General features: G+C 46.2%; 1 protein-coding gene across 2 annotated transcripts in view; it reads left to right on the top strand.

Annotated features, from left to right (window-relative positions):
* PHACTR3 (phosphatase and actin regulator 3) overlaps positions 1 to 24,257 on the top strand; it is a 245,289-nt gene that overhangs the window by 96,188 nt on the left and 124,844 nt on the right. For both annotated transcript variants that reach the window (XM_069751216.1, XM_069751217.1), the window contains exons 7-8: positions 19,614 to 19,852; positions 22,949 to 23,102. In XM_069751216.1, the coding sequence (XP_069607317.1) occupies positions 19,614 to 19,852; positions 22,949 to 23,102 (393 nt within the window). The remainder of the gene's footprint in view (positions 1 to 19,613; positions 19,853 to 22,948; positions 23,103 to 24,257) is intronic.

The following is a 24,257-nucleotide window of genomic DNA, read 5'->3' as shown; positions in this document are numbered from 1 at the left end:
AGTCCCCTCTCTCCTGTCCTAAGACAGATATCTGTACGATAGGCAGTACGAGCCTGTTTATAGGGACTCTATCATGCCCCGGGCTCTAAAGTTACTGCTTCACCTCAGACTTGATGCAGTCAGTTGACATACAGTCCTATGCCCTGTGGTTCTGCTAAGTGTCCTAGAGTCCCACTATAGCCTTGGGCTCCCGCTACCTGGTTCTGCACTCTGGCTCCCAGGGTGTCCTTCCCCTGTTCCCCTGCTGAGCCTCTTTCTCCTCTGTGCTTCTTCCCTCTAAGCTCCTCCACAATTAAACTCTCCTTCTGCTTCTCACTCTTTCCAGGGGTAGCATCTCCCTCGTGGCTGCTCGGCCCCTACGTCTGCTCCCGACGTCCTTTTACTCTCCTCTCCTCTCTCAGACTGGCTAGCTCCTCCTCTAGACCAGGAAGCATAAAGTCTAAGGAATCTTGCCCTGAATCCAGGTCCTGCGCTCCCCCTCCTGGCCTAGATTCAGATGTGTTGAATGTGAGTGCCTTACCTGATAGAAAGAATCAACCTTGCCTCCAAGCGTGACATCACTCCCTTGCCTCCAAGCGTGACATCACTAGTGTTGAGCCACCTCCCTAGTGTTCGGTTCGTCGAACAGGGACATGTTCGACAAATGTTCGTCGAACGTGTGACGAACACCGTCGAACCCCATTGAAACCAATGGCAGGCAAACAAACACATACAAACACATAGAAAACACATAGAAAACACCTTAAAAGGTGTCCAAAAGCTGACAAACTGCTCAGAAGACACAACAAACTCATGGAAAAGTCACAACTACATATAGTCATGCGAAAAAAAAAGAGGTGAAGGAGTAAAAGGAGGCGGAGACACAGATGTAGGCATGTCATGCCCTTATAAAATCAAGAAAGGCTGGAGTAAAAATCTGAAATCACTCTACCAACACCCAGACGTCTTGACCAAAAAATAAAGAAATAAATATCTTTAGGTAGAATGGGGGCGGGTCCATTCAGATCACTTTCCTTAGAAGACGTAGTGGTACCCCCGTTGGGAGTTGTGCCCAAAAATGAACCCAATACATTCAGACTAATCCACCATTTGTCATATCCAAGGGGCAGGTCAGTAAACGACATCATCGACGCGGAACCAAATACAGTACTATGTACTGTACCTCCTTTGAAGAGGCAATCAAGCGGGTCAAGAAGTTGGAAAGGGGCACCCTAATGGCCAAAACAGACATTGAGGGGGCGTTCCGGTTACTACCTGTGCCTCCGAATAGTGTCCTCCCATTGGGCTGCTTCTGTGAAGGAGCATACTACATAGATCGCTGTTTGCCCATGGGGTGCTCCATATCCTGATCACTATTTGAGGCGTTTAGTTGCTTCCTCGAGTGTGTCTTCATGGACGTTTGTAAGGCGGCACATATTATCCATTACCTCGACGACTTCTTATGCCTGGGCCCAAAAGATTCGCCACAGAGTGAAAACACGCGGTAGTCTACCTATGAGAAGGAGAGAGCTGGAGGGAGAGTGGACACCCCAGAGCCGAGGGGTTAGATTGAGAAAGAAAGAAGGCGGTGTAGCTTGCTTCATGGGTGGGGTACTCTGCTGAGTAGCAGAAATTGCTACTAGGCCCAAAAGGATTTCCTGGGCCAGATGCCGTTACAAAATAGTAGTTAGGTAAACAGGCGGTATAGCTTGCTTCATGGATGGGGTACCCTGCTGAGTAGCACTAAATTCTACTAGGCCCAAAAGGATTTCCTGGGCTAGATGCCGTTACAAAATAGTAGTTAGGTAAACAGGCGGTGTAGCTTGCTTCATGGGTGAAGTACGCTGCTGAGTAGCACCAAATTCTACTAGGCCCAAAAGGATTTCCTGGGCTAGATGCCGTTACAAAATAGTATTTAGGTAAACAGGCGGTGTAGCTTGTGTGACGCCCAGGAGACCGGGATACCCAGCACCGGACCAATGGAGTCTGTCTCTTGAGGGGGATGTCACGGGTGGCTTGACCCGGTGCTGTGGCCTCAGGCAATGCACAGTGTAAGGGGTATCGTGAGGGGACAGGCACTTACTTGATCAGCAGCAGGTTCTCCCAGCGGTGATGATCCCGATCCTGGATAGATGGCTATTGTCCAAATGAAAGACTGAGGCACTGAAAAGTTTAACCAGTTTACTTTAACATAAAAGGATTTACAACCAGTCCTGTCACCGGAGTCTGTATGGGAACTCTGAGTTACTTTGACCCTGCCGGGGTCTTCGCCTCTTATTGTACGCAATTTCTGTGTGGCCCTGCTGCTGTATGTGAACTGGCTGCCGGCCCAATCTGTCCCCTCCGGGTCCTGGTTCGACGGGCAACCCGAGTCCTTTTATCGGCTTACCCCCTCCGGGAGTACTGCTGAACTCTGTGTCTGTTGCTGCGTCCGGCCCTAGTGAAGCTGATATCACCTCACGTTTTTCCGGTTGCTGTATTATATATAATGAATACAGCCACGGATCCGGTATCCGTCTTTGCGCCTGTTCGGGGTAGTGATTAATGCTACCCGGTTCTCACAATGTCCTTTTTCTCTATCCCTCTTCTCCTCAGGCCGGTGATTTAGGCCTGGAAACTGTCACAGGGCTGTTAGAAATTCAGCTGTATGACCTCTCACTATCAGCTCCTTAGCCCAACTGCCATTTCTTCTCTCAGACCAGAATGGATCAAGGGAAGTCTCTGGAGCTCCCCCTTCTGGCCGGAGGTGGTAGTGCAGTTTTGCTATCTCAGTATTTGTATTTATTGTCAGTAACTGTTTTTGTGGCAAATACCCCTAGGGGTCCACATTCCCCCTTAGTTAAGAACAGTACTCCGGGACTGTGGGACGATAACATTTTGAAATAACAATTAATATGTACAGAGTCTTAAAAATGAAAAGTTACAAAAACCACTCAAGGAAACAAAAATAGAGTTCTGTAAAAAGTCACTTCAAATAGCGTCCATTAATACAGTTCTACCCTTGAAGGTACTCAATATAAAGTCTAAAGAAAGTTCAAAAAGAGCAAAAAGCAAAGTTCAAAAAGCAGTCTTTCCGGAGCTTTGATTTAGTGCCTCCGGGCTGATAACAAGTTCAAGAATATGCAAGAAGTTCATACAGACAAGTCTCTGTAGGCACTGGGCTTAAACGTTGCAGACTGATAACAATGACTATACTACATTTTCTGTTTAACTATATACGGCATAACATATATACAATTCACATTATTATTATTATTATTATTATTTATTATTATAGCGCCATTTATTCCATGGCGCTTTACATTATGAGCTTTATAGTTGGTAATCTGCATACCTGGCCGGTAATTGACCCTGGGTACTATGCTGTGATCTACGTAATAGCGGTGTCTCTTCATGTGGTGTACTACTGTCTACTGCGGATGTAGTATCTGCCCGCTCTGCTAAAGATAATTCCATGACTATGGAGTTGGCAAGTCCACCGTGAATGGGATTACTCTGATCAGGAATCTGTTCTTCCTGGCCTGGAACCTCCTGTAGTACGGGGTCAGCCTCTTCCTGTCTTGGGACTTCTGGTATTGGGTTCGGTGTTGGGTAAAAGGCCACCATGGGAACCACTACTGCACCATGGTATGTTAGTAGGGTTTTGGGAAAGTCTCCTATACAGGTGTGATACATTTCCTCTTCTTTTTCCTTTACTAGTTGAACCTGTATGGGTTGAATAACTTCTGATTCTGGCTGGACAATTCCTGGCTCTTTCAATGCTTCCGGACATAATTTAAGATTGTCTCTTGACACTAGTACAGATGTTAAGCCTCCGTTTTTGCTAATGAGACACATTTTAGGATTTTCCACTCTTGTTGGTAAAACTGTGTAGGGTACGGCTTCCCACTGATTGTCCAGCTTATTGGTTCGACGATTTCTCTTGAGCACTTGGTCACCCGGTCTTAATGGGGTCGCTAGAGCATTCTGGTTGAAAGTTCGCTCTTGTCTTTCTCTAGTTTGCTGAAGGCTTCTTTCCACACTCTCTTGCACTTGGCGATACTGCTTTTGCCGCAAGATATCCCAATTGGAGTCTTGAACTTCTGCGTCTGGTTTCAGAATTCCCATTTCTAGATCGATTGGTAATTGGCCGGGTCTTGCACGCATAAGATAAGCTGGGGTGCAGTTGGTGGAGCTCACCGGGACATGATTATACAGATCCACCAAGTCAGGCAATTTCTCTGGCCATTGATTCCTTTCTGTCTCAGGTAAAGTCTTTAGTAGGTCTATTACAATATGGTTCATCTTCTCGCATAAGCCGTTTGTTTGTGGATGATAGGCCGTCGTCCGGATCTTTTTGCAACCATACATATTACAGAATTCTCTGAAGATCTCTGATTCAAAGGCTGTACCTTGGTCGGTGAGAACCTGTTCCGGATATCCATGGGGTCTACAAAAGTATGTTTGGAACGCTTTGGCTGCTGTTTTTGCTGTCAGATCTTTTACGGGTACTACTACCAAGAAGCGTGAATAATGGTCCACGATGGTCAAGGCATAGACATAGCCGGACCGGCTTGGTATCAACTTCACGTGGTCTATGGCTACAAGTTCAAGTGGTTGTTTGGTGATTATGGGCTGCAGTGGTGCTCTTTGGTTCTTTTGATCGTTTCTTCTGAGGTTGCACGGGCCACAATTTCTGCACCACTGTTCGATTGATTTTCTCATCCCGACCCAATAAAATCTTTCTCTTAGAAGTGCTTCTAACTTTTTCCAACCAAAGTGACCAGCACCATTATGGTAAGCTTCGAGGACCATCTTGACATCTTGTTTAGGCACGATAATCTGCCAAACCAATTCATGTGTTTTCGGATTGGTGTACCTTCTACAGAGCTTCCCTTGATACAGGAACATTTTGCCTCTCTCTTTCCAGAGTTGATGCGTCTCTTCTGGGGCATCCTCATCGGGATATGCACTTTGCTCAGTTAACAGTTCCTTCACCAACTTCACAGCCGGATTGCTGTCTTGGGTGTCAGCCCATCTATGGTGTGCTAACGGATTAAAATTCACCTCTTGTTGTTTCTGATAGGTACTTGACTGATGATGTTTTGCCTTGGGATGATGGAAGGCTGGTAGTTCAATTTCTTCAAGCTCCCCTGTTTCTTCTTCTACATCTCTCAAGTGTGGCATCCGGGATAGGGCATCGGCATTTCCATTCTTGCGACCTGCTCGATACTTGATCTTGAAGTTGTAATTAGATAACCGGGCTATCCATCGCTGTTCTAACGCACCTAATTTGGCTGTGTCCAGGTGGGTCAACGGATTGTTGTCAGTATAGACAATAAATTCTGCAGCGGCCAGATAGTGTTTGAAACGTTCCGTCACAGCCCAAACTACTGCCAGTAGTTCCAATTTGAAGGAGCTATAATTTTCTGGATTTCTTTCAGTAGGCCGGAGCTTTCTACTTGCAAAGGCGATGACTTTCTCCCGACCTTCTTGCTTTTGTGACAGCACCGCTCCTAGTCCCACATTGCTGGCATCTGTGTAGAGGATGAAAGGCTGATGGTAATCTGGGTATGCCAGAACCTCCTCTCCAGTTAGTGCCTTCTTTAGTTGTTCAAAGGAGTCTTCCCTTTCGTCGTTCCACTGGAAAGGAGGGTTTCGGTTTGAAGGTTTCTTCGTCTGCCCTACCAAGGCGTCTTGCAATGGTGCTGCCAACTTGGTAAATCCTTTTATAAATCTGCGATAGTAACCCACCAGTCCCAGGAATTGTCTCACTTCTTTTGCGCTGGTAGGTCTTGGCCAATCCCTTATGGCGCTTATTTTCTCGGGATCTGGTGCTACTCCCTCCGAACTCACGATGTGTCCCAGGTACTGTACCTTTGGCTTGAGAAGGTGACATTTGGATGGCTTGACTTTCATGCCATACCTGGATAAGGCTTCGAACACTTCTGCCAGGTCTATTAAGTGTTGTTCGTAAGTCTTTGAGTAGACGATCACATCATCTAGGTACAGGAGGACGGTCTCGAAGTTCTTGTGTCCGAGGCAGCATTCCATCAGCCGCTGGAAGGTACCGGATGCGTTGCAAAGTCCGAACGGCATGCGATTAAATTCACTTAGACCCATTGGTGTGGTGAATGCCGTCTTTTCCTTATCTCTCTCAGTCACAGGGACTTGCCAATACCCGCTTGTTAAGTCTAAGGTGGAAAAATAATTAGCAGATTTCAAAGCAGTTAAGGACTCTTCTATCCTAGGCAAGGGGTAGGCGTCTTTATGGGTGATGTTGTTAATCTTCCGGTAGTCTACGCACATTCTCATGGTTCCGTCCTTTTTTTTGACAATCACTAGAGGGGCCGCCCAGGGGCTACAGCTGTCTCTTATTACCCCGGCCCGTTTCATTTCTCTCAGCATATCTTTTGCACATTGATAGTGAGCGGGCGGTATGGGTCTATATCTTTCTTTTATTGGGGGATGGTCACCTGTGGGGATTGTGTGTTCTACCCCTTCTATCCGTCCGAAGTCCAATGGGTGTTTACTGAAGACTTGTTCATATTCCGTCACTAGCCTAGGAAGGATATAATGGAACTAGAGAGAGTACAAAGGAGGGCAACAAAATTAATAAAGGGGATGGGAGAACTACAATACCCAGATAGATTAGCGAAATTAGGATTATTTAGTCTAGAAAAAAGACGACTGAGGGGCGATCTAATAACCATGTATAAGTATATAAGGGGACAATACAAATATCTCGCTGAGGATCTGTTTATACCAAGGAAGGTGACGGGCACAAGGGGGCATTCTTTGCGTCTGGAGGAGAGAAGGTTTTTCCACCAACATAGAAGAGGATTCTTTACTGTTAGGGCAGTGAGAATCTGGAATTGCTTGCCTGAGGAGGTGGTGATGGCGAACTCAGTCGAGGGGTTCAAGAGAGGCCTGGATGTCTTCCTGGAGCAGAACAATATTGTATCATACAATTATTAGGTTCTGTAGAAGGACGTAGATCTGGGGATTTATTATGATGGAATATAGGCTGAACTGGATGGACAAATGTCTTTTTTCGGCCTTACTAACTATGTTACTATGTTACTATGTTACTAGCCTATACACCCCTTGTTTTTGATGGGTAGGTGTTGAATTTATGCCCACGTGTAGCTGTTGGCACCAATCCTCCAATTCTCCGTCTGAGCCGTTGCCTTCCACCTGACAGGTTGGTTCTAAGGGCTCAATGGTTGTGATGGCATTGTTGTCAACAGTATATAGCTTTGCCACTGTAGCATACCTTGGCAAAGTGACCTCTTCCTCTCCACAGTTCAAAAGTCGTACCGGCACTCGTCCTCGGTGTACATCGACTATCCCTCGTGCTGTGAGTATAGTGGGCCTGCTGTCGGTGTACACTGGTTCTATTAAAGCTTGATAATCTCGTCCCTTAGTACCAATGGCTGCTCTACACCATACCAACATTTCTGTTTTTGGTGGGATTATAATAGACGTTGGATCACTTACCCTCACACTGCCGATTTCTCCACCTGCAACTTCTACCTGTTGCCTTAACATCAATACTTTTATTTCCCTCCGGAGAACTCTCTGCTGGCAGGATTGGGCAGTTTCAGCAATTTGCTGTAAGACAGAAATGACTTCGGAAAAGCAGTTCTCTAACACATTCATTCCTATCAATACAGTTGGTTCACAGTTCCGCCGGTCAACATCAACAACAATTATACCCTGTTTCTTCAATTCTACTTTACCAATCTTTATGGTCATCTCCCTGAATCCTAGTTTCGGTACCAACTTACCATTACTGGCCCATATATCTAGTTCAACATCAGAGGGCCCTTTATCAATATCTGCATCAGCCCAGTACCTCTTATAAAGGATATACGGTATAGATGAAATCTGGGAACCTGTGTCCAGCAAAGCGTTGAGGGGCATTCCGTCCAGCACGATAGGGATAATGGGTCGTCCTCCGATGTACCTGTCGTGCCAGGGTGTTGGGCCTTGAAAGTTCATTCCTGCGAAGCGGCCCGCATTCCCAGGGGATTTCCGTTTAAATAACAATCCCGTGCAAAGTGGCCTGGCTGCTGGCAACGGCGGCAAATGGGCTGTCCATCCGGTTGGTAGCGGTCGCGGGGTCGTCCTCTCCATGTCGGGTATCTCCGGGGTCTCATCCATGGAACATCTTCTCTACGGTTTGACAACTCCATCTTGGGTCCTCTCATCTCCTGCATGGTTTTAGCCATTGAAGCAACAACATCAGTTAAAGAGTCAAGCTTTTGTTGAAGAGCCTCATTAGTACTGGGCCCCAGGGGCTTAGCAATGGCCCCGGACATAGCTGATGTCACTGGTACTCCCTGTTGTTGAGGAGCCTCTGCCATGGGTTGCGCAGGCTCCTGATCCCGAGGTGCCTCTGCCAGCTGGAGACGTATAGCGCTCTCCTTTAATTGGGCAAATGTCAATTCAGGGTTCTTAAAAGCAAGCATGCTCACATGCCCCCGGTGAGAAGGGGTGTAGAGTCCCTCAATAAATTGATCTCTTAGCAGTTTATCCGCTCCGGTGTTAAAAATGGGTTCAGCCAGTGTAAGTGATTTAAGGGCTTCCTGCAGGTTTAAGGCAAAGTCTCTCACGCCCTCATTAGCTTTTTGTTTGCAATTAAAGAATCGTACTTTAGCTTTGCTGCTGGCAGTGGTTTCAAATGTAGCTTTCAATCCAGCAAATATGCGTTCAACAGTGCCTTTTAGATCAGCTGCCCATGCTGTGACTTCTCGCTTAGCATGGCCACTTAACTGCATCATCAGGAGACTAACACGCTGAACTTCACCCACGGGGAACATGTTAAAATGGGCCAGCATCTTTTCTCTGAAATCGTCAAGGGTATTAGGCTCACCTTCATACATTGGAAGCCACGGGCCACCCGGGGTATATGGTATCAGCACTGGCATGATGGGCACCACTCCTTGCACCGCTGCGCTACCGGACTCTCTATCAACACTCTGTCTTTCAGCTGCATTAGCGTCGCCGGGTGCTGCGGCGTCTCCGTGCTGCGACATACTGTGCCCCCTTAGTTAATCCGGACCCTTCCGGTCCTCTGCTTCCGTCGGGATAGTGTAGATTCGTTCCGCTGTGCAGCAGGATCGGTTTTCCCCTTGCTCTGACGTCAGAGCGCTCAGCTTGGTGCCGCCCACAATGACATGCCCCCTGCTGCTCCCGCCCGCCGCACGCACTGTAATGGCGGATTCTGAAGTTTTTCAGTCAGACTGGGGCTCAGGTGATGGCGCAGCTCAACCAACAGTCTCGTGCCCAACTGTCATGAGGTGATCACCTCAGGGGATGGCGGCCATCTTTACTTCATTATAACCAATGGGGAAAAGTCACTTTTAATAGTTTTCAATGGGGAATGGAATTTTCTTTAATAAAGTCAATTTTCAAGATTTTTCATCCAAGTTTTCACAGTTTTGGGCTCCAATCACGGCACACAATACCCGGTATACGGGCTGGCTAGATCCTGTTCGTGACGCCAATTGTGACGCCCAGGAGACCGGGATACCCAGCACCGGACCAATGGAGTCTGTCTCTTGAGGGGGATGTCACGGGTGGCTTGACCCGGTGCTGTGGCCTCAGGCAATGCACAGTGTAAGGGGTATCGTGAGGGGACAGGCACTTACTTGATCAGCAGCAGGTTCTCCCAGCGGTGATGATCCCGATCCTGGATAGATGGCTATTGTCCAAATGAAAGACTGAGGCACTGAAAAGTTTAACCAGTTTACTTTAACATAAAAGGATTTACAACCAGTCCTGTCACCGGAGTCTGTATGGGAACTCTGAGTTACTTTGACCCTGCCGGGGTCTTCGCCTCTTATTGTACGCAATTTCTGTGTGGCCCTGCTGCTGTATGTGAACTGGCTGCCGGCCCAATCTGTCCCCTCCGGGTCCTGGTTCGACGGGCAACCCGAGTCCTTTTATCGGCTTACCCCCTCCGGGAGTACTGCTGAACTCTGTGTCTGTTGCTGCGTCCGGCCCTAGTGAAGCTGATATCACCTCACGTTTTTCCTGTTGCTGTATTATATATAATGAATACAGCCACGGATCCGGTATCCGTCTTTGCGCCTGTTCGGGGTAGTGATTAATGCTACCCGGTTCTCACAATGTCCTTTTTCTCTATCCCTCTTCTCCTCAGGCCGGTGATTTAGGCCTGGAAACTGTCACAGGGCTGTTAGAAATTCAGCTGTATGACCTCTCACTATCAGCTCCTTAGCCCAACTGCCATTTCTTCTCTCAGACCAGAATGGATCAAGGGGAGTCTCTGGAGCTCCCCCTTCTGGCCGGAGGTGGTAGTGCAGTTTTGCTATCTCAGTATTTGTATTTATTGTCAGTAACTGTTTTTGTGGCAAATACCCCTAGGGGTCCACATTTGCTTCATGGGTGCGGTATGCTGCTGAGTAGCACCAAATTCTACTAGGCCCAAAAGGATTTCCTGGGCCTGATGCCGTTAAAAATAGTACTTAGGTAAACAGGCGGTGGGTGGCTGGGCTACTCTGCTGACTAGCAGACACTGAAGCTTTGGAGCAGACCTCTGAATCCCAGGCCATAGTATGAGTAAACAACTCTGCAGACAATCCCACCCACCTGGAATTGACGATGGCAACGTCATGTAAAACTCAGCAAGGGGACTAAATAAAGAGTCTCCATTTTTTCAAAAAATTCGGCCATAGACACCACTTAAGTGGCATCAATTTTGCCAGAGTTTTTTAAAACGGTTGGTGAGGTGATTTTCAGAAATCATCAAGCTTTTAGTCTCCCTAAGATGACACAGGGGTAGAAAAGTCCTTGCTGATCCAGGATTTGTTAATCTTGATGTACGTTAGTCTGTTTACATTGTCACTGGACAGCCGCGTGCGCTTATCTATCAGCACACCACCAGCAGCGCTGAACACACGTTCAGAGAGAATGCTGGCTGCGGGGCACGACAAGATCTCCAAGGCGTGAGTGGTGAGCTCAGGCCACTTTTCAAGATTGGAAGCCCAAAATGAGCAAGGGTCCAGTTCCACAGTCATGGCATTGATGTTAACTTGGAGATACTCTTGAACCATTCTCTCTAGGCATTGGCTGTGCGTCAGACTTCTTGTCTCCTGTGGCCTTGCAAAGGATGGTCTAAAAAAATCTTGAAACAATTGGAAAAAATTGCTGTTACCACCAGATACAATGTTACTGGTACGGTTTGAGTGATGACTCGATAATCCCACGGTTGGCAAGTTAGAACTCAGAGATTCACTACGTGCACCACTGGTGTTTTGTGGAAAAGCAGATGTTAGATTCTGTAACAGTCTCTGCTGATACACATGCATGCGTAAATCCCTTTCTATGGCAGGAATTATTTCGCCAAATTTACTTTTGTAGCAGGGATCTAAGTGTGTGGCAACCCAGTAGTCGGCATTACTTCGGATTCTGACAATCCGAGGGTCATGTTGCAGGTAGTGCAGCAAGAAGGCACTCATGTGTCTTCTGCATCCAGGAGGGCCAAGTCCTTGTTGTCTTGGTGGTGGAGAGGTGAGAATCATGCTTCCTTCGTCTGCCCTCTCCCCCCAACCTCGCACAACAGAAATTTGATCAAGGTCTCTCTCATCTGATGAGTCTTCCATGCCCAGCGCCAGTTCGTCCTCCACTTCTTCCTCGCCTCCTGCACCTTCCTCAACAGTTTTGCTGCTACCATGCGCCCTCGGTAATCCCTCTCCCCCAGCCTCCAATGCCAGCCGCCTTGGTGCTGCCAACCTTCTTCACCTTGGAGATATTATCCCTTCCGCATACGGCTCCTCCTGTTCCTCTTCCTCCTCTTGTTCCACCACCTGACTCCGAACACTGTTTCAGGTGTGCTCCAGCATGTAAATCACCGGAATGTTCATGCAGATAATGGCATCGTCAGCACTAAACATCATCGTTGCTATTTCAAAACTGTGCAGAAGGGTGCATAGGTCCCTCATCTGAGACCACTCCTGCAGCGTGATTTGCCCCACCTCTTGATCTCGTTGGCCCAGGCTATATGTCATAATGTATTGCACCAGGGCTCGCCGTTGCTGCCACAGTCGCTGCAACATGTGCAGAGTTGAATTCCACCGTGTGGGCACATCGCATTTCAGCCAGTGAACTGGCAGGCCCAGCGACTTCTGTAGAGATGTAAGTCGATGAGCTGCGGGATGCAAACGGCGGAAGTGAGCACACAGCGACCATGCCCTCTGCGGAAGCCCATCTAGTCCGGGATAGTGGGATAAAAATTGCTGGACAACCAGGTTCAAAACGTGAGCCATACAAGGCACGTGTGTGACATTGCCCTGGCGAAGGGCCGCACCTAGGTTTGAAGCATTGTCGCACACAGCTTTCCCTGGCTGCAGGTTGAGTGGAGACAACCATTGATGGAACTCGGTCTCCAGAGCTGACCACAACTCCTCAGCTGTGTGACTCACATTTCCCAGACATTTCAATATAAACACTGCCTGATGCCGTTGAGCCCTGGTGGCAGCATAGTGAGGGGAGGTGCAGGATTCCTTCTGCGCAGTTACAACGCGGGTGGCATTACCAGACAGGCTTTGGGTGCAGGTGGAGGACCGATAGGAGGTGGAGGAACTTCTAGATACAGAAGATCGACGAGCAACTCGTGGGGACGGCAAGACTTGGACAGCAGCCCCTTCTTCTGATGTTGCCGTAGTTACCCAGTGCCCAGTCACCGACATGTCTACTCGTCCAAGTGTCTGTGGTGAAATGCACCCTGTCACACAAAGAGTTTCTCAAGGAAGCGGTGATGTTGTGTGCGATATGCTGGTGTAGCGCAGGCACAGCTTTCTTTGAGAAGTAGTGGCGACTGGGTATCTGGTACTGGGGCACTGCGACGGACATAAGGTCTCGAAAATCCTCTGTGTCCACCAGGCGGAAAGGCAGCATTTCTGTAGCCAACAGCTTGCAGATGGAGAAATTCAACCTATTAGCTTTGTCATGGCTAGGAGGAAATGGTCTTTTACTTGTCCACATCTGAGGGACTGAGGGCTGGCTGCCGTGCTTAGACGGAGTTGAGTAGGCTGTCCCCGGCAAACTGCTGGTCTGTGAGGAAGGTGCAGGCGGAGATGTTATGTTGCCTTGATCAAAATGTGGTGTCGATATCGGAGAGCGCTCAGAAACAGCAGGTGTTTCCACTTGCAAATGTCCTGACGACCTGCCAATTACACTGGCTGTTGCAGGTAAAAAGGTGTAAGGTCTGCGTCCAAAACCATGTGCGACTGCTGTCCCCACAGTCAGAGGATGAAGAGGAAGCGGATGCACTTGATGGGGCAGACAGTGGTTGAGCCGGCCCACTAGGCCGCATTGTAGCACAGTGAGCTTCCCACTGCAACTTATGCCTCATATCCATTTGACGGTTCATGCATGAAGTACTCAAGCTAGAAAATGGCCTCTACTGAGATTTTGTTGACAAATCTTACAGACAACATGAGTTGGGTCATCCTTTGCAATGTCAAAAAATGTCCAGGCTATGCAAGGCTTAGAGCCCATGCGACCTGAAGAGCCACCACGACTTCTGGTCTGAGGCACAGTTGGAGTTGAGGATGCAGTTGTTGACGTGCTTCCAGTACTCCGTCTCTGTCCAGGAAGGCGCAACGTAACCTCGTCGTCAGACTCGTCACTAGCATCCTCCTCCACCTCCTCTGCTGACCTCATGGACTGGCAGACAGGGGGTTGACAGTAAGTGGGGTCTACAACCTCATCATCATCATCCTGTGTGTTCTCACACCTGTCGTCCTCAGAGCCAACCTCTTCCTGCCCTGACCAAAAAGTCAAGTTTTCGTTCCAATCAGGTATCTCAGTCTCATCATCATCTTCCTCATTGTCTCCACCAACAGGAGTTACAGTTTGGGAATGAGGGTCTACATTATGCTCAGAACCATCTTCATCTGGGCCTGGATGCGACTCACAAAGATTCTGGGCATCAGGGCAGATCATTTCCTCGTCTGGATTCACAGAAGCTCTGGAGCAGACCTCTGATTCCCAGGCTATAGTATGCGTAAACAGCTCTACAGACTCAACCATGTGTGTTACCCCATGCTCAGACGGCGGCTGGAGACTTGGGAGCTGTGAGGAAGCAAGTGCGATTGGGGTGACAACTGTGAGGACTGGAGTAGTTGTGATGTTGAAGTTGACATGGAGGAGAGCCCACTTGAACGAGCACCTGCTGTTTTTGTGCCTCATCTGGAATTTTTGGCGATGCTTGTAGCGATGGTCATAAGAAAGGGATCATATCAGATTGTCCAAGAAAAGAAGTAGACATCTTACTTTGGCTGGAAGATGGTCTTTCTTCTGCAGATGTTACTGTTGCCTTACCACCTACCCCACGGACACAACCTTTTTTTCCCTTTCCAACACACCTATTCCCCTTTCCACCAGCAGCAGGCCTTTTGCCACTCATTTTAGTGCTTAACTAATTGGCAACTCTGAATCTGTAGTTGTTGGCACAACAACCGATGGATGAAAACCGAGCAGAACTGAGTGGCCAAACTGTGGTACTAGGCCCAAAACTATTAACTGGATTAGATGCAGTAAAAATTGAGATACACAGGCGGTGTAGTTAGTTTCACAGGCGGGCTACTCTGCTGACGTGCAGACACTGCTCCTAGGCCCAAAACTATTAACTGGATTAGATGCAGTAAAAATTGAGATACACAGGCGGTATCGTTAGTTTCACAGGTGGGCTACTCTGCTGACGTGCAGACACTGCTCCTAGGCCCAAAAATATTAACTGGATTAGATGCAGTAAAAATTGAGATACACAGGCGGTATAGTTAGTTTCACAAGCAGGCTACTCTGCTGACGTACAGACACTGCTCCTAGGCCCAAAACTATTAACTGGATTAGATGCAGTTAAAATAGAGATACCCAGGCGGTGTAGTTAGTTTCACAGGCGGGCTACTCTGCTGACGTGCAGACACTGCTCCTAGGCCCAAAACTATTAACTGGATTAGATGCAGTAAAAATTTAGATACACAGGCGGTATAGTTAGTTTCACAGGCGGGCTACTCTGCTGACTTGCAGACACTGCTCCTAGGCTCAAAACTATCAACTGGGTTAGATGCAGTAAAAATTGAGATACACAGGCGGTGTAGTTAGTTTCACAGGCGGGCTACTCAGATCACTATCAGACACTGCTCCTAGGCCCAAAAGGATTGGCTGAGCAAGATTACACCAAATGCTGTGACAAACACTTGCACAGCACTGGCACAGACCTGCCTGGCAAACAGTGCTATGAACTGTTGTAACCTACCCTGAAAGGGCTGATATTACAACTAGTCCCGACTCCTCCCGACTCCCTAAACCTATCTCTCTAAAAATTCACTCCAAAAAACACTCTTAGACTGTATAGCGCCCACAGCAGCGGTGCCGTCTAACACTAAGCTGCAGCAGTGAGGAAATGGTGGCGGCGGGGCAAATGGCTGGTTCTTATAGGGTAAGGTCATGTGACGTACACTGCCAATGACACATGCCCTTGCTTGTGTGCATCACATGCACATTGCTATGTGTGTGTGCACTGCTGATAGGCTGAGAGACTGCACCGCCCCACTGTAAGTGCGGGAAAGAAAAAAAAATGGTAATCTGCATTATTTCAGCACAGATCTATCCCCCGCCCACTATACACTGAAACCGTCTATTAATAATGATAAACAGATTTAATGTGCAAATCAAGTTAGGCTTTGGTGAACGAACAGTTATCGAACAGCAAATTGTTCGAGTTCGTCGAACGACTCGAACACCGCCCAAAACAGCTCGAATATTGGCGAACAGTTCGACTCGAACACCGCTCATCTCTAGACATCACCCTCCCTGAAAGAAAGGCATCATCACTGCAACAACCGGTTCCCAGGAGTGTTGCACTCCCCCCCCCACCCGTTAACTCCAGTATTCTCCCAGAGTGGGAAAAAGAAAACATAAACAGCAGGTTACAATAAGGCATGCAGAACATTTTTGAATGCTATGCTGAAGAACAAAATATAACAGACTAATATAAACTTTGACTTCCCTTGTCGGTAGGAATTAATATTGAACATTGCAAATATTTTAGAACCAATATATTAACTTTCAAATATATATATATATATATATATATATATATATATATATATATACTGTACATACTATCGTAGACTATGCAATTACCCTCTAAGGGTACACTATCATCTCAACTAAAGTGCTTCACTCCACATGTCTATCAACTACCTTTTCAGGTATACTATCTCGCATATATCTTATTTTATTTCAAAAGTGCAAAACTCTCTCTAGCTAATTCTCTAACATATCAAAATTCTTAACTTTTATCAATACTGAGGTAGTGCAATTGTTTCATTCAAACTAATATTCAAGTCCAACAATAACATTCTTGAACAGCAGCAACGGTGTGAGGGACCCGTTATCAACCCCCAATGTAGGTTTTGGGCGGGCTACAAGGCGTATCCAGACCTAATGTTCTGCCGCGCCAATGGGTTTTGCTTCAGGTCTCAATGTAAACAATTAACAATTAAAGGCAACTTTGGGAACCGTCCCTTTAAGAGTTCCACGTAAAACAAGTAGAAAGCACCTTAAGAGGTGCCAACTATATACAGTAAAGTCTTGACCATGCTCAGTTCATAATTCTGCAGTTCTTTGAATCTAATAACTGAACGGTTAACGGTAACCTGGCCAGGTTAAACAAAATTTTCAAACTTTTATATCAGTCCACAGTCACTTATTTTATTCAGATTTAAGGCTTTTTCTTCCAAGATAGTACCTGTGCATTTGGACGTTTGCCAGGTACCACATAGAGTTCATCAATACTTAAAATGGGAGTTTGGGTGCTCCTGGTATTTTGTGCAGTTTCATAGCTAGCTCTCCTATTCTGCTTTAGCCTACGGGTCTTTCTCTTTTACAGCTCTGTGCTGGAGATCCCGCTCTCAGTCCTCCTGCTCCTGCTTGCGTGCCTGCTCCTCGAGATACTGCCTCTGGCTGATGACTTCTAGATGTTCTCCCTCAGCCTGGCTCTCCCTGGGAAACCCAATTAGGTCGGTGCCAGAGTGCTTCCACCAGAAGGTCACCCATTCCCCGTGTACATCTGGAGCCTCCCTCGTCAGCTTTAGCGGGGCTTTGGCGGTTTATAATGTCTCCCAGGGCCGTTCCCACTCGAGGAGGCTACACACTCGGCCAGGTGGGAGTGGTGGCAGGGCATCTACGGGCCCTGGCAGGGTGTCTTCGGCTACCGCGGCAGGGTCAGTTTTCTCACCTGCTGCTGCGTCGTCTCCGGTGCCGCACTCCTCCGCTGCAGGCTGAGGTCCTGTAGGCTGGCTGCGCTGAACCAGGACCGCCGGAGCGTACGGCACAGCTCCTCCACTTCTGCGCTGAGAACCTCCGGGTTCATCGGTGACGGTGGAGCCTCCTCATTTTCCGATTGTCTGGGACAGCTGCAGGCTTTCTCCCCCTCCTTCAGGTGACCTCCGCTCGCCATCTTGCCAACCAGGTTCTCCTTGGCATCTTCCTGTTGGTTCTGCTGCTCCTCCTTTCCTGGGTGGTTTCTTCTTCTTCTTCTGCTGATGGGCATATTTCCCGAACATAATAGTATCTGTGTGGGGCGGGTCATAATTTACGTGCCGTTTTTCCAAGCTCTGCCCAAGACAACAAGCCCCACTCCTTCTGCACGCCACATGGTGCTGTAATGGCGGCGGTTTTGGCGGTATTTTACAGTTCACAAGTCACACAGTAAGGCACAGTCTCTAAGGCGCACATGACCCACTTCGCTGAGTCGGTCCATCCTGTTCGTCACGCCAAGTTGGAGCGCCCTGGGCAGCGGGGTACTCAGTACCGGGTCTGGTCTTAAAAGGGATGTCACTTTGGCTGCGACCTGGTCCGTGGCCCTGGGCATCCAATTAAAGGGGAAGGTCTTTTAAGGGAATTTGTAATGTCTGTGTTCGTGATGCCACCTGTGGTTTTCGGTCAGTGGGGACCGACGCTGCTTAAAGGAGTCCTCTGGGGTGATGGTATGCAGCAAGATGGTGACGCTTCCCACAGGTGAAGCGGGGTCCCCAGGGCTTCTCAAGTGTATAGCAAGATGGTGTAAGCCGATAAATGAGCAAAAAAAGAGAACACAGGTTTGCAAAGTCTTTACCTGGTTTACTGATGGTAGTAGCAGTCCTCAGTCCAGGGTACCAAGTGCAGGGTAGCTGTGGTCCGGCCGGCTTGGAGGCAATAGGAGAGCCCTCTCCCAGGTGAGGTCTGGTGGTAACTCCTAGTGGTCCGTAGAATGGGTAAGACTTTGACAAGGATAGTTGGCACTTAGTGCACCGTACCGGAATGTGACTTCTAATTTGGGACATATGATGTAGTGCCTAATATTGACATTTTCCTTGTAATCTACTGCTTACCTATTCTGTGATATGCACTAGTAGCACCTTACTTTAAAATACGGACATTTTCAGAGTCTGCCCCCGGCTTTTTTCAGTGTTGTTCCTTAGTTTCCCTCACTATCACAATGTATTACTTGTCATTTTATGTGATGTATTTGTATATATATTTGATGTAGTAAAATTTGTATTTGATACTTGTTCACAAAAAATCTTGGATGTATACTCCTATTTTTTCTCTTGGTCCTTTCACCTCAGACTTGATGCAGGCAATTGACATACAATCCTATGCCCTGCGGTTCTGCTAAGTATCCTAGAGTCCCATTATAGCCTTGGGCTCCCGGTACCCGGTTCTGTGCTCTGGCTCCCAGGGTGTCCTTCTGCTGTTCCCCTGCTGAGCCTCTTTCTCATCTGTGCTTCTCCCTCTAAGCTCCTCCACAATTCAACTCTCTTTCTGCTTCTCACTCTTTCCAGAGGTAGCAGCTCCCTCGTGGCTGCTCGGCTCCTACATCTGCTCCAGACGTCCTTCTACTCTCCTCTCTCAGACTGGCTAGCTCCTCCATACAAGGAAACATAAAGTCTAAGGAAGCTCACCTGAATCCGGGTCCAGAGCTCCCCCTCCTGGCCTAGATTCAGATGTGTTAAATGTGAGTGCCTTACATGATAGAAAGAATCTCACTTGCCTCCAAGCGTGACATCACCCTCCCCGAAAGGAAGGCAACATCACTGGAACATCCGGTTCCTTGGGGTGTTGCAGAGACAGCAGATAGCACATGGGCTAGACAGGTCAAAGAAGAGAGCACAGACGGGAGAAGTCAGCACATGGGGAAAGAGAGAGTAGATAGGTGGGTGAGCACATGGGGGGGGAGATTCTCAACGCTGCAAAGCCTGCCCCCATCGTGACATTACCGACCTCCCAATGCGATAGCATCGGGCCTCCATCTAGCTCTTCTATATTTGCTGTACTATGATAATTAGCTCCCCATTCAGTTACTTCCAAAAAGCCAAACATGCAAAACTGCAGTGTAAAGTATGGATGAATGATAGAGAAGAAGTTTGAACGTCAAATGAGGAAAGAGGTGGACTTTAGACTAACGTAGGCTCCCATTAGACAATGCAGTCTCTGGCCATAGGTGTCCATGTCTGACAGTGTATAAGCTTTGGAGTGCTTCACTAACCAGACAATTTAAGAAGCAGATATAGGATTTTAAGACCATGAGGGAATATAGAGCATTACAAATACATTTTCTTTGTACCTTTTTCCAGCTTTCATAGTCGAGATGTGAAATCTTCTCCAAAGAAGAGGATTGATTTCCGAACATCACGACCCTCTAGTGTGGATAAGGGCCGAGAAGGGGTAATGAATAGCGGAGACTCGGAGAATAAATGTGGCTCCATCAAGGAAGCTGAGGAAAACAAAGAAAACTTGATCAGGGATTCCAGCCATAAAGACGATGTGCTGTTATATGAGGATGAGGACGAGCTCAACAAATCAGTTATCTCTGGTGAGAATGGAGAATGGCATCATGTGTATTGCCACCTGATATCGCATATAGTATTGACCCCAACAAAAGCACAAGAAACAGAAGCCACCAAAATATCTGGTGTGCAGATATTTTGGTGGCTTCTGTTTCTTGTGCTTTTGTTAGTATGTATTATTAGCCATCAGTCTTGCACCCCCTCTGCATACCTACATATTGTGGTGGTGCGCCAGCTATCTCATATGTTATAGTATTGACCCCATTCATAATAATAATAATAATAATAATAATAATCATCATCTTTATTTTTATATAGTGCCAACATTCAGCAGCACTTTACAGTTTGCACACATTATCATGGCTGGTCCCGATGGGGCTCACAATCTAAATTCCCTATCAGTATGTCTACATCCAAAGCTGCTTCAAAATTTTCATGAAATGTCTGCTTTATGTATGTACAGAGCATGCTCTAGGGAAATGTATTGCTGATCTCAAACTACATTTTTCAGATCTGAACCTTTGAATTTACTACTAAAAAAGAAACATTAAAAAAAAAATCCATGCAGCTACCACTAGGGGGAGAGATCAGCATAGGAATTTGTACTGCTCAATGGGAGCTATATAATCTGTAATGCAGTGTGCGCCCCCTTGTAGCAGTTGCAGGTAACGTCTGTGATAGTGTCGTGTATTTACAGACTGCAGTTACAAGGGCTTCTTGTCAATGTATTTCAGTTCTTCAATGCAAAAAGTGAATCTCATATGGTATATAGAGTCACTTCATACAGAGTGATCTATTTCAAGTGTTTATTTCTGTTAATGTTGATGATTATGGCTTGCAGCCAATGAAAATCCAAAAGTCATTATCTCAGAAGTGTTAGAATACTTAATAACACCGGCTTGATAAATGATTTTAAAATCCGAATAGTTGGCCTACTGAAATGTATGTTCAGTAAATGCACTCAATACTTGGCCGGGGCTCCTTTTGCATCAATTACTGCATCAATGTGGCGTAGCATGGAGGCGATCAGCCTGTGGCACTGCTGAGGTGTTATGGAAGCCCAGGTTGCTTTGATAGCAGCCTTCAGCTCGCCTGCATTGTTGGGTCTGATGTCTCTCATCTTCCTCTTGACAATACTCCATAGATTTTCTATGAGGTTAAGGTCGGGCGAGTTTGCTGGCCAATCAAGCACAGTGATTATATTGTTTTTAAACCAGGTATTGGTACTTTTGGCAGTGTGGACAGGTGCCAAGTTCTGCTGGAGAATGAAATCTCTATCTCCAAAAAGTTTGTCGGCAGAGGGAAGCATGAAGAGCTCCAAAATTTCCTGGTAAACAGCTGCGCTGACTTTAGTCTTGATAAAACACAGTGGACCTACACCAGCAGATGACATGGTTCCCCACACCATCACTGATTGTGGAAACTTCACACTAGACCTGAAGCAGCTTGGATTGTGGCCTCTCCACTCTTCCTCCAGACTCAGGGACCTTGATTTCCTAATGAAATGCAACATTTACTTTTATCTGAAAACAACACCTTGGACCACTGAGCAACAGTCCAGTTCTTTTTCTCCTTGGCCCAGGTAAGATACTTCTGGTGTTGTCTATTGGTCATGAGTGGCTTGACACAAGGAATGCGACACTTGTAGCCCATGTCCTGGATACGTCTGTGTGTGGTGGCTCTTGAAGCAATGACTCCAGTAGCAGGCCACTCCTTGTGAATCTCCTCCAAATTTTTGAATGGCCTTTTCTTAACAATCCTTATACGGCTGCGGTTATCCTGGTTGCTTATGGACCTTTTTATACCACACTTTTTCCTTCCACGCAACTTTCCATTAGTATGCAGGGATACAGCACTCTGTGAACAGCCAGCTTTTAGGCTTACCCTCCTTGTGGAGTGTGTCAATGACTGCCTTCTGGACATCTGTCAAGTCAGCAGTCTTCCCCATGATTGTGGAGCCTACTGAAACAGACTACGGGACCGTTTTAAACACTTAGGAAGCCTTTGCAGGTGTTTTTTGTTTATTATTCTAATTTACTGAGATAATGACTTTTGGGTTTTCATTGGCTGTAAGCCATAATCATCAACATTAACAGAAATAAACCCTTGAAATAGATCACTCTATTTGTAATGACTATATGTAATATATGAGTTTCACTTTTTGTATTGAAGAACTGAAATAAATTAACTTTTTGATGATATTCTAACCTAGTGAGAAGCTCTTGCATATCCTTCTCCCTATCCTCTGCCCCCCATTCTTCTGGCTGTAGGGCAATAACAAGAGGGGCAGAGGTAATGGAGTAACACAGTACTGCAGGATCACATTACATTCTAAACACATGTTAAGATGTAGAAGTACTGAGTTGAATTTTATACAATTTGCAGATCACGGCAAATTCTAACAATTTGCTATTTAATTTGTACAAATCGCCAATAAATGCCTGCCCATATTTTATACATTGTAGAAGATTGCATCAACCACAGAAGGCTCACATATCTTCCTTCGCAACTGCGCAGGATTACTAATAATGTCTTGCAGCTATCACATCACAAGGTACAGAGCAACCAATCAGGAGGAGCTGTCATAGCCTCTATAAAAGGCTAAGTGGGAAATGCAGCAGCCCATTTAGATTGATTTTAGGATAGTGAGAGGATGACATCACTGTTCTCAACCATTGCAGGATAATGTTACCTTCGACAGCAACACCATCAGTTTGAATCATTGTTCTGCACAGAACGGTTTTCCTACGGATTCAGCACAGTTTGATCTGGAGGCCTCTGCCAGCTATGGAAATGGAGTCTACCTTGTTCAGAAATCGCAATATCACTGAAGTCTTACTTCTTTTATTACTTATAATCAATCGATTGTTAAAAAAATATTTTACTGTATGTCAACCCCTTCGAAGAGCTTGAAAAGGGTTGGATACAGTTCTAGGACATTGAAATATTGCGATTCACGGTGAAATGATTTGCCACTGAAGTCAAATCTCAAAAGAATTGATCATCTCTACTGAGTTTGTAATTTATTATATTAGATCTTAATTTTTTCAGGTGTTGTCTATAGTTTTTTCATGAGACTATAGGTAAACCTCAGTAGTAAATCCCCTTTTCCTCTCTTTTAGGAACTTTGCCTAGAAGATACAAGAAAGAGCTTCTGGCAGTCAAACTGAGAAATCGTCCCAGCAAACAAGAGCTGGAGGACAGGAACATCTTTCCCCGGAGAACGGATGAAGAGAGGCAGAAAATACGACAGCAAATTGAAATTAAACTTTCAAAGTAAGTGTCTGAGTATAATCTGTACCATACTAACTACTGTATATAAAATTACTAACATGTACGTAGGTGTGCCCATCAGAGGAGGAGTACTCATATACTAATGCCTCCTAAAGGAAATCTGTGCCTGTGCCCCTCTGTTCTCATAAAAAACATTCATAGTTTTTCTAACTGTACCACTATAAATGCCCCATAACAGTAACAGCCCTATTATAGACCATCAGTCTGATATATTGTCTATATTACCTCTTCAAATAATGCCCACAGCAACAGTGTGGTAGCTTGATCACTCTTCCGCCACAATGAGCTCATTAAAGTAAAAACCAATATCTGATGAGCCGAGATTGACTGCAGTGTCCATATACACTACAGTTGTAATATCACAACTGCAGCCTGTCAACAAAGACCAGATCAGATGCAGAGAGGTATCACTAGAACTGGGTGGGTCGGAAACCGATTGGGAGGGAACAGTTAAAAATCATTTTAAAATTTATCTGGGTGGTATCTGTATTTGTTCTCCACCTAGTTCATGAAGACTGACATTTAGGGGAGATGTATTACAGATCTACCATTTGACTCAATGCAGTAATCATAAGGCTAAAGGTACAGTTTGGAAATTTTAACGGGAATGACCAGTTCTTGGCTGTGGTCGGTTACTATATTTCACACTCCTTTCTGAGGTATTTTGATGGAGGAATCTAAAATTACATAATGTATCAGAAAATCCAGATATAGGTACTGACAGGAATATTATTGCACCGGCCCGCGCAAAATAACGGGGGGAAAATAACAACATGTTCTCGTGCTGCAAAAGTAAATTGTCCCTTGTGAATTGCGGCTCTTGGAGGATCTTTCTTACATCAGAACTTACTGCTTAGCCCTAAGGCTATGTTCCCATGATAAGCTTTTGGTGAGTTTTTGTTGTTGCAGATTTTTCTGCGCCTATTAGGTAAGTTAAGTTACTTGCATTTTTTCATTGTGTTTTTTTCCATGTGTTTTTTTGCATTTTGATGCTTTGTCCACAATGGGTTTTTGGTAACTTTTTGAAGCTGCATTTTTGGGTTGTGACAAAAAAAACGCAGTGTATTTCAGTTTCAGCAAAGTGGATGAAATTTAGGAAAATCTCACTGGTCTTTTTTTACTCAGCGTAAAAATGAA

This window comes from Ranitomeya imitator, chromosome 2, assembly GCF_032444005.1.
Source record: "Ranitomeya imitator isolate aRanImi1 chromosome 2, aRanImi1.pri, whole genome shotgun sequence".
In the NCBI taxonomy this organism is placed as follows: domain Eukaryota; kingdom Metazoa; phylum Chordata; class Amphibia; order Anura; family Dendrobatidae; genus Ranitomeya; species Ranitomeya imitator.
Note: the sequence above shows the minus strand (reverse complement) of the source record. Positions and strands in the feature narration are given on the sequence as shown.